At 38.3% G+C, this 9,605-nt stretch overlaps 2 protein-coding genes across 2 annotated transcripts; both read right to left on the bottom strand.

The window, feature by feature from the left end:
* Nucleotides 1-260: 260 nt before the first annotated feature.
* Nucleotides 261-4,616, bottom strand: gid4 (GID complex subunit 4 homolog). The gene is made up of 6 exons (XM_010730698.3): nt 4,247-4,616; nt 3,837-3,896; nt 2,907-3,014; nt 2,600-2,701; nt 2,382-2,512; nt 261-2,293 (listed from the first exon to the last, which is right to left on the bottom strand). The coding sequence occupies exons 1-6, from the start codon at nt 4,472-4,474 to the stop codon at nt 2,230-2,232; spliced, it is 693 nt and encodes a 230-aa protein (XP_010729000.1). The 5' UTR covers nt 4,475-4,616; the 3' UTR covers nt 261-2,229.
* Nucleotides 4,617-5,735: 1,119 nt separating this feature from the next.
* drc3 (dynein regulatory complex subunit 3) lies at nt 5,736-9,460 on the bottom strand. The gene is made up of 13 exons (XM_010730700.3): nt 9,337-9,460; nt 9,024-9,206; nt 8,554-8,670; nt 8,304-8,470; nt 8,040-8,186; nt 7,796-7,915; nt 7,605-7,717; nt 7,354-7,528; nt 7,130-7,261; nt 6,946-7,016; nt 6,529-6,652; nt 6,109-6,240; nt 5,736-5,995 (listed from the first exon to the last, which is right to left on the bottom strand). Exons 2-13 carry the CDS (start codon nt 9,175-9,177, stop codon nt 5,900-5,902), a joined length of 1,548 nt encoding a protein of 515 aa, XP_010729002.3. The 5' UTR covers nt 9,178-9,206; nt 9,337-9,460; the 3' UTR covers nt 5,736-5,899.
* Between the last annotated feature and the right edge of the window lie 145 nt (nt 9,461-9,605).

Here is a 9,605-nt window from a genome sequence, read left to right as displayed (position 1 = left end):
TTAAGAAAAGCAAAACCCTGTTTTAGGAATATTTGAACAACCAGCACATAAAACTACTGTTGTGTGAATTTAAACTGATAATATAAGGATGGAGCATCTTTTGGGAGTGTGCTTGAGATTTCCTGATGTGTTTGACCTTTTTTGTGGTCCACTGCTGACATCTAGTGCTGGCTGCTGGGATCTCTGTAACATCCTGCACAGCTTGTTTGATTAAGCTTAATATCGAGTTTATGATCAAATAAAAAACATCAAGAATAAACGGCTGTGTATGAAATAATTCACTCTTTATTTCTCCTCACACAATGCACTCAAAGATTTATCATACATCATCTTCTTTAAACTGACCTTTTTAAATCTTCCACATAAACATTTGTTTCTTACATTGCACATTTTGTTTTTCTCTCATATGATTAATAAAAAAAAAAAATCTGTAACCTCTTTAATCTACTTGCTTGGGTTAAAAAAAACAAAAAGCTGTACATTATACAGTATTCCCACAACCCTTTAAATCCACGTGTCATGCCACAGCTGAAGCTGAAGCCAGGTGAAAGTCTACAAGCAACAAAGAGCCAGGTGGAGTACATGCACTCGCCAGCACATAACTTTTAAATCAACCCTTTCCGGAGAAAATGTAAGAATCCTCTGGTGGTTGATCAAAAGTTCTGTCATTTTTTTTGCACAATTTCTCTTAAACACAGAAATATACTTTCATGATTTTGTTCAAATAAAACATTGCTAACCTAATAATTTGATTTTTTTTTTTAAAAAAAGGAAGCATTACAAACATTTAAAAGTGTAAGGCAGCAGGTTTTTTTTTTTTTTAGCATTAAGGAGGTTTTATTCATTCTCCATCACCCTTTCCTACTATAACTTGTCTCCACGAGCCACAAAAGGTGCTTTCATTTTCCACTGAGGACAGAACAGTAACACATTGTAAATAAGCATGTTACATGATGCTTTTTTTTTTTATGTTACGTCCAACTGTTGTGCCTTTTGTTTTTAAAAAAAGGTTAAGATAACAAGGCAGTAAGATGAACTAATCGGCCACATTTTACTGTTGTAAACGATGAAATGATGCAGAAATGTTGAAGATAACTAAGATTTTATCTGCAGACTGAATCAGAGATGAACGTTCAAATCACTGCATCGTTTTTTGTCGTGTTACATCTAAACTTTTCCGTTAAATCTCTACTCTTCGGGTCTACTGTTTAGTGAGAAATCTTAACATTTTTGAAAATAGTTGGAATGTACTGTCACATATCTGAGCTTTAAACGCTGGTCAGTGTTATTAAATACACCTTCTTCTTTTCTCATGCGTTTCCACTCAAGGTCATTCATGATTTAAAAAAAAGATAAATAAATCATTCTGGAAGAGAACTGATCTGAACATAAAATAAATTAGGTGGTGTTAGAAATCCCTCTAATTCGTAAACTTTGGCTTGCATAGAGAAAAATTCGAAGCCTTTTTGTGGAGAGAACCGTGTTTAGAGGATCTTTTTTGAAAAAGCAGCAGCTTGGAAATGATTGGTTATTGGTTAGTAATGACCTATTCAGAGGTCGCTGTAATCCTAACTCCTAAGGTTTTCAGTTATTAAATACACATAACCTAAACATGCCATCCCTGAGCAACGGACCGTAACTTACAGTCCTTACCACCTTGCATAAAAAAATAGATCACTACTCATCATTGCTTCTTCTGTGACCTTTTGGCAACAACCCCACTATCAAACTCTGCATTAATATTGCAAAGTATATTTAAAATAAGAGAAATAAATTAAGCTTTACTGAACAAAAATATTCTTACAACTTTATACCCTTTTCTTTTGTGACTAAAAGGGAAGTATGTTTAGTGTCTCCACTGAAGGAAGAACCTATTTCGATGTACAGCTACAGGGAGACAGATCCTATGAGAGCGCGAAGGAATCAGGTAGCACGTAATTTAAATGTTAAAAAAAAAAAAAGGACAAAATAAAATTAAAAATGAAATCTGAGGCAAACATCAGCTCTACAACAGTTGTAAGAACTGTCCATCTGTCACTTGTCCTCCTTTCAACTCTTCTCTCTCTCTTTTAGTCCACCAGAGGAGTGTCTGACCACATGTTACTTCAACAAGAACAACAGGTCAGCTCCAGTCTTGGCACTAAAGGGCTTTCCGTCGTTCCCTTCCCATTTAACCACAGGGCAGGATGGACTATCCCCTCCTTGACTCAATACTCGTGTGTGCGTTTGTCACCGAAATTCATAAATAGGCATACTGTGCTCTTGAACGTGGTTTAGGTTTAGAGACTGGTACCTGCGGATGCAAGAAGAAATTGGGATTAGAAACATGTACTAATAACTTTAAAAAAAACATAAATCTGGTTTGTACTGCTGGTGGTTACCATTCTGAGCTCCTGTGGTAATAGTACCCCTCGATAGTGGCTGTAGATTTCTGGAAGCAGATGTAATAGAAGCCAGCAAAGGAGGCGCCGCTTATGTCTTTGATAGTGTGGTCCGGGACTAGGAACTGCTCCTGGAAGAGCAGCAGGGATAGAGGAGGTTAGAGCTTAAAGAAAACATGAGGAGAGAGATGAGAGTGACAGTCGAATGACGTACTAACCTTCCACCTCATGAAGACATAATCACTGTTGTCCAGGGCTTCATAGTCAAAATCATCCGAGTTGAAGCTTTTGGCATATTTGTAAAAAGGCTTAAACTTGCCCTGGAAAGAGTTCATTAAATACTGATGAGAGAGCAGAAACTAGGAAGATGAAGGCAAGACATCAACCGGGCTACAAACAAATTTAACTATTTATTATTAATCATTACATGCTTATAAAAAGATATATAAACAGAGAAAAAGAGAAGACATTTTGGGACAATTTACATCTAGAAACTTATAATATTAATGCTGCGACAGGGCATACCCAGTGCTTTCTGTCCACATCCTCATCCGCGTCCCACTTCCGAGTTAAAAAGGGCCTTTTTTGACTGATAATTTCGCCAGCGAAGAACGTTGTGAGAGTGGGATACTCCTGTCAAAACAAGAAATGAAACGTTAATACATGAATAGTGGTTCAATTACATTTGTTTTTAAAAATGCTTAAAAAAGGGGAAATACTCTGTCAGCCCGTCACAGTGCAGCATAAGGATCATTTAGATTTCCAGAACGATGACTGAACGTTGTGCAGCAGGCTACGAGCTGAGCATCAACACAGGATTACAGAGCTGCAGTACTTACAAGTCAAATCAAATCTGATTTTGTTTGTATAGCCCAAAGTCACAAAGGACATTTGCCTCGGAGGGCTTTTACAATCTGTACAGGAAGTGACACCCTCTGTCCTTAGACCCTCGGTTCGAATAACACAAAAAACCTTTTAACAGGGAAAAAAGGTGGAAGAAACCTCAGGGAGAGCCACAGAGGAGGGATCCCTCTCCCAGGACGTCACGTGTACAGGACAAAATCAACATAAACATATTGTACAATTACAATGAATGAATTTTTCTTTGCAATAACATAATATTCTCATCACCAACACATCAGTTTAAACACGACGACCCCGTTTTACTTCCACAAAGACACAAACACAACCCGGCTGCTCATCTTTCACCCCGAAGCCAAAACTCACTCCAGGCTCCTGCTGACCTGTCTGTCCCCCCCCTCTTCCCCATATGTTACATAATGTAATGTGTATACAGCTGACAGTCTAGAGTTCAGACCCGGCCTCACTCAATGTGTCTACCTGTAATCTTTGTCACAACATTAGCCTGCATCGGGCAAGTGGAAACCAGTTTGTGTCAGTGTTTGACAGAATAAAGGTCAGCCTCACTACATGTGACCTAGTTTTAAGGCTTACCTCAGTCAGGCCTTTGATCTTCAGGTATCCACATAAATATGAATCCTCCACAGTCACATGCTGCCCAAGACAGACACATATAAAAACAGGCATCATTAATTACAGTCATTTAGGAGATGAGTTTCAATGTTAGCTCGTTGCAAAAAAAAAAAAAAAAAAAAAAAAAAAGATGCTACTGCGTTTGTTTTTACTGCAAAATGGGTGATTAAAAACATGAATTAAAGAAATTTGGTCCAAAATTCATAATGTCACCTGACTGAGTTTAAAATTATATCAGTTTATTAGTATTTAATGACAGAAAAAAAGAGCTAAGTTAGCAAGTTAGCAACCACAGCTACAGATATGCTGACTTTGCATATAAACAAACTAAATAATGAACTAATAACGAGCGAGTATCAATAACACAACACCTGCAAGACAACCTCCACGTCGTAGGAGTTGCCTTTGCTCTTCTGGTAGCCCCGAAACTGCGAGCCGCTGTACAGCAGCGACGTAGCAACGCCGGGCTGGTGGGTGTTGATCGGCGCGGGGGGAACAAGAGAGGCCGAGGATGGGCAGGCCGAGCCGGTGGCACTGCTGCAGCACTCCGCTCGGACGGGCATGATGAGCGCTAAAGTGTCAGCGTCAGCAACCGTCATGAACTTTCTGACTGAGCGCAACAACAGCCGGGGGAGAGAAAAGGTGACTGACAGAGGAGTGTCTGTCAGCTGAACTTTCAATTTCTCTGCGAGCTCAGCCCATGGACACGACGCGCAACGTCCAATTTCAGAATCCAGCTTCCCTTCATTTCATTGGCTGGGAACGGGTGCTCGGCTCGAGCAGGAATCCTATTGGATAATGTACCCAAATGCATTCTGGGAATTGTAGTCAAATACTACTTTACTACTAAGTCAACTCTATTGTCAATTTCTGCTAAATGTACAAGCAGTGTATGGTGAGTATATGAGGGAAAAGTTAGGACAACTCCAAGGGGCCCCAAAAAATATTGTTGACATGTTAATTTATTATGATTGAACATTTAATATATCTTTTAAGTTCGTTCACTTTTCTTTTTTTTTTAAAGCGTTCATTAATGTTAAGAGAATTTTCCATTTTGAAATCTTACAATAAAAATACATTGATACTGTAAAAAATGGCCTTCAGCACATTTTTATGGTGGCTTTTAATCTCGCATCAAATAGTGAACTGCACTGCATACTGTATGCAGACTTGAATCACCAGCAGTAAATATTGTGCTAGTACTAGTATTGAACTACAAGACGCAAAACAGTTGCAAGCCTTTAATTAGAGTTATGTAAAGCTTTTGATGGGATAGTTAGGTCCTAGAGTTGTGGTGACAACAGCTGTGCAGAGGGGACCCAATTTGACTTTTTTGTCATGGGGCCCAAAATTCCTGGCGGCGCCCCTGTGTACAAGACATGCACTGGTGTAAACATCGATAAACATGAATTATAAAATATAAAGTATAAAAAATATATATATCTAAGATATAAACAGTATGATATGGCGATAAATCAGTATAAACAGAATGGACAGTATGAATATGGTAAATAGCAGAAGTATTAATGGAATGAGCAGTATGAATATAAATAGCAGCAGTATAAGCAGTGAGATATATATATGTCAAAAATAAAGGATGTATACAGTGAAAACAGTTTGTAAACTTTTTGTTATTTTATTTGACAATTCTCACCACAATAATGGTGAATGTGACGCTGCAAATAGTTAACATTTTCAGAGTCAGAGATTTCCCACATTAAACTAGAAAGAGTGTCTTCCCCCAACACTTCATCATAATGATAATAATGATAGTGATAAAGATTTAAAGATATATTGTCAACACTAGAAGACACTGAAACAGTATAATACTTAATAAATTGTGCTTTTCAAATGGCAAAATAATTTCTTACATTCTTTATTGCACATGAAACAAATCTAGAAATTATAAAAGACAAACATTTTCATCTTCACACAGTGAAATTTCTTTCAATAGTCCAGAAAGGTTGTGAAAATGCTGGTACATTTACTTAAAGGAACATTTGGGGGTTGTTTTACTGATGATGCTACTGGAGCTCCTCCAGCTGCTCTCTCAAATAGTTCATATATCTGTGGACGGTTGAGATGCGCTTGCGGTTCTGCTCAAGTTCGTTGTCTTCAATCTGTAATACCCCATAAAGACAAAAAGCAAACAATAACAAAAATGTGAGATATGGAGGAAAGGCTAGTCATCCATATCAATATAATACACTGGGATGTCAATTTAGCTCCCTACCCTTTTAATGAGGGCCACTTTCCAGACATTGGCACGCATAATCAGCTGAGTCTCTTGGTCAATGATGGTCTGCAGGTGGTTATCGTGGCCGGTGGCCAGTGCATCCATCACTGTCTCTTTGCTTTTAAACAACTACACAGAGAAAGCACAGGTGTGAAAGGCTGATTAAACTGACACTGGTAATGGACCACATCCTAACCTCACCTGATCCAGTCAGGTTAATCTTTGTCCTCCACATTCACATTAGACTGCTACTATTCTGCTATAGCTGCAATAATATATATATGCCTCTTTGCATAGATATGCTAAAATGAGCAGTGTTGTTGCTGTGATCTTACACTGACACTGACATTTTGTATGAAGCTATAATAGTCTCAACAATGTAATCCTATATTTTAGATAAACAGTTTGGTCACTCACCAGTTTAACATCATCTGGCAACTCCACCTCCACGTCCTTCTTGGCTACATTCTCCAGAGTTGTTACCGCAATCTTCTTCACGTTCTCATAATAATTATCCTCCAGATCTCGAAATTGAGCAAATGTATGGCTTTGTCATGGAAAGTCTAAATCAGATTGATCTTTTTTGCACTCAAACCCTGTGTGTTACTGCGTGTATGATTCAAACACTGACATTTAAAGACTCGATTACTGACCACACAAAGCGAGTGAGCCACTGCCCCCAGACTTTATGATTAAATTAAAATGGACTGGGAGCAAGTTGCTTCCCCAAATGAGCATCTTATTTCAATAGTGAGGACAAGACCCCGACAAGAGTAATGAACCAGCATTATTGGATCGAAAGCTGTTACGCTGATGTACAGTGAGAGAGGATATATGTCTTCAGCAGATTCAACGAAGTTGACAATCATTTCTGAGACGTTGGCGTCCAACTTTTGGATGATGTCCTAAAAAAGACAGAAGGCTTAATTATAAGGTGTTCTTTATGTATATATAATCTATGTAAAATCTAATTTATATAACCTCTATGACTGAGTCAGAATAATTTGGACACGCTTACCTCCAGCCCGCTGTACAGGTGGAACTCCAATTCCAAGAGGCTGCTACTGAGTTGGTTGATTTCATCATTGCAGTGGTTGATCTCGACCCTCAGTACTTCTGGGTCTGATAACTGCTGCAGCTCACTTATCCTCTAGAATGGTGTGCACGCAAGAGATGTTCTTATACTAATACCAGATTTACTGTATAAATTGGCTGAGCATAACTCTGACTTATTTGTCTCACCTCATTGTGTTGCTCTTCAAACGATGCCAAGATTTGCGATGTTTTCTGCTGGTAGTATCTCACAGATTTAGCGTGACCACTGAAGAAGGAGCTCACCTCCTCCTCTCTTCGCTTATGTTCATCCAAGCCTATCTGAAATAACTGCTTACAGAGCTCCGCCATTTGCTTCTCAAATGTAAATGTAGGGTTAAGGAATTGAAGTAATGATCTACCCAGATTATGTGTCATAATAAATACACCTGAAAGGATATGTTCGAAGCAGATCTGCCATTCCAGGCACAGATGGGAAAATATCTGCCTCTGGATCATCTTTGAACATGCTCTTAAACATGTATGACCCAGTCAGGAACTCCACAAAGGCATCCTGTTGGAAAGAAGAACTGAACTTACGGACAATATGTGTGGAAAATAACTGCATCGCCACATGAGAGCTTTATATTACCTTGTGTAACTTGACTTCATCCTTCTGGCGTTGCTCTTTTTCTTTAGCTTGTTGTATCTGCAGCTCTTCACCTTTCATTTTCTCAAGAACATAGTGGTATTTGACAGCTGCTTCATTTTTCTGCACATAGACATGTGTGATTATGTATAGTTTTGTATATAGTACATCTGATCTTAGAAAGTTTTTGAAGGTAGAAGACCTTTAAGCAACTTGAGTTTGAGTCAGAACACATGTCTATACTTACTGTCTTTGCATCAAGTAATTTGTAGTCTAGGTACATCAATTTTGGGAAGTAGGCTGCAATGAAAAATTTGTATTCATCTTCCTCTGACACAGGATTTCCAGACAGGGCAAGGGCGAACAGGGTCTCAAACTTCCTGAGATAGAGCACCTTTAAAATGCATTTAACTTGCATGAGGTTGTGTAGGCATTCTGTAAGGTTATATTCCTGCAGTACAAATGTTAGATGTAATATGCGACAGATTTATGCAAGAGAGAACTGTGTTACGTTGTCTAGCTGTTCAATGCGGTTGGATCCAATGTAGAGATGAGTGAGTTTCTCAAGTGTGTCCAAGTTTTCAATGACAGCGATTCTGTTGTGGGTCAAATTCAGCACTTCAAGCCTCCGCAGAGACTCCAGGCCCTCCATTTTCTCTATCTTGTTAAATGACAGTGCTAAAAGACACATTCAGAATCATTATCACTTGTCACTGACAAAAAAAGCATGAGCAGAATAGAAATACAAAGCTTCATCTTACTAAGCCATGTCAGATTAACCAGGCGGTCCAGGCCCTCAATCTTCTCTATGAGGTTGTTGTTCAAATCCAGCCTGGTCAATGATGTGAATTCCCACAAGAACTGAATCTTCGGGATGTCTGCAAACAAACATCAATTCACTTCAGTTTAATAGTGCTTTATTAGCATGAAAGTAAAGTAAACAATATTGCCAAAGCATCACAAATAATACAATTGATAAATGACAATGACAAACAAAAAAAGAAACATTTTAAACGTGTGTGAAAGATTATTTCTGTGTGTATCATGCAGCATGTATCAATATCGCGTGTGTATATCGTCAATAAAGAAATAACAACAATATATTGATATATGATCAAATATCAATGGGATTTACAAATACAACAAATCAAATCAGATGGAGATGGCATCATTTAAGACACCTAAACCAACAGATGTCCATATATTGACTAGTCATTTTTTTTGGTCTCACTTTTGAATTCCAGTTGTAGTCTAAGGATGTCACTGTGTTTGATTTCCTCCAGGTTTTCAATGTGCGGATATGTAGGAATTTGCACCATTGCTGCCTCATGCAGCATCTCCTCATCCATAAAAACAGGCTCAACCTCGCACTCAACTTCTTGCATGGTGGGTCGACTTCACTTTTTACCTGCAGCTAAAAAAAAGAAAGAAAGTGGATCATATTTTGTTAATGTAGAGCTCAAAATGAGGCTAAACTGAGAAAAACAAACACTGGTGTAACTAGGATTAACCAACACCATGACTAGCTTGCTAAAATTACCTACCGACTTGTTGTTTTTCCACTGGAAAGCGCTTTAAAAGCCAATAAAACAAGCTTTAAGGATAAAGTCAGTAGTCTGTATACTGCGCCTCTGTTGTTTACACACTGTTACATAGCAACTAGGTGACGTGGTGCGTTCAAGTGCGTTCAAATAGAGTGTGGTCAAATAAAACTTCGAACTTCAACCTGTGCTTGCTTGATTAATTAATATATACGATGACAACAAAAATCAAAACAACGCTCAGCTTTGATAAGATTTTGAGATCAGCTTCT

This window comes from Larimichthys crocea, chromosome XII (genome assembly GCF_000972845.2).
Source record: "Larimichthys crocea isolate SSNF chromosome XII, L_crocea_2.0, whole genome shotgun sequence".
Taxonomy (NCBI): Eukaryota; Metazoa; Chordata; class Actinopteri; family Sciaenidae; genus Larimichthys; species Larimichthys crocea.
The sequence above is the reverse complement of the archived record's forward strand: the minus strand, read 5'-3'. Positions and strand labels throughout refer to the sequence as shown.

Bases quoted from the DNA above. Each gene is read 5' to 3' on its own strand.
- gid4 (XM_010730698.3), bottom strand. From the start codon at position 4,474: ATGACGGTTGCTGACGCTGACACTTTAGCGCTCATCATGCCCGTCCGA. The intron at 2,702-2,906 runs GTATGCCCTGTC...AACTCTTTCCAG, and splicing joins ATGTGGACAGAAAGCACTGG to GGCAAGTTTAAGCCTTTTTA. The intron at 2,294-2,381 runs GTAACCACCAGC...TTGCATCCGCAG, and splicing joins TACCACAGGAGCTCAGAATG to GTACCAGTCTCTAAACCTAA.
- drc3 (XM_010730700.3), bottom strand. From the start codon at position 9,177: ATGCAAGAAGTTGAGTGCGAGGTTGAGCCTGTTTTTATGGATGAGGAG. The intron at 8,671-9,023 runs GTGAGACCAAAA...GTTTGTTTGCAG, and splicing joins ACTACAACTGGAATTCAAAA to ACATCCCGAAGATTCAGTTC. The intron at 7,017-7,129 runs GTAAGCGTGTCC...TGTCTTTTTTAG, and splicing joins ACCTGTACAGCGGGCTGGAG to GACATCATCCAAAAGTTGGA.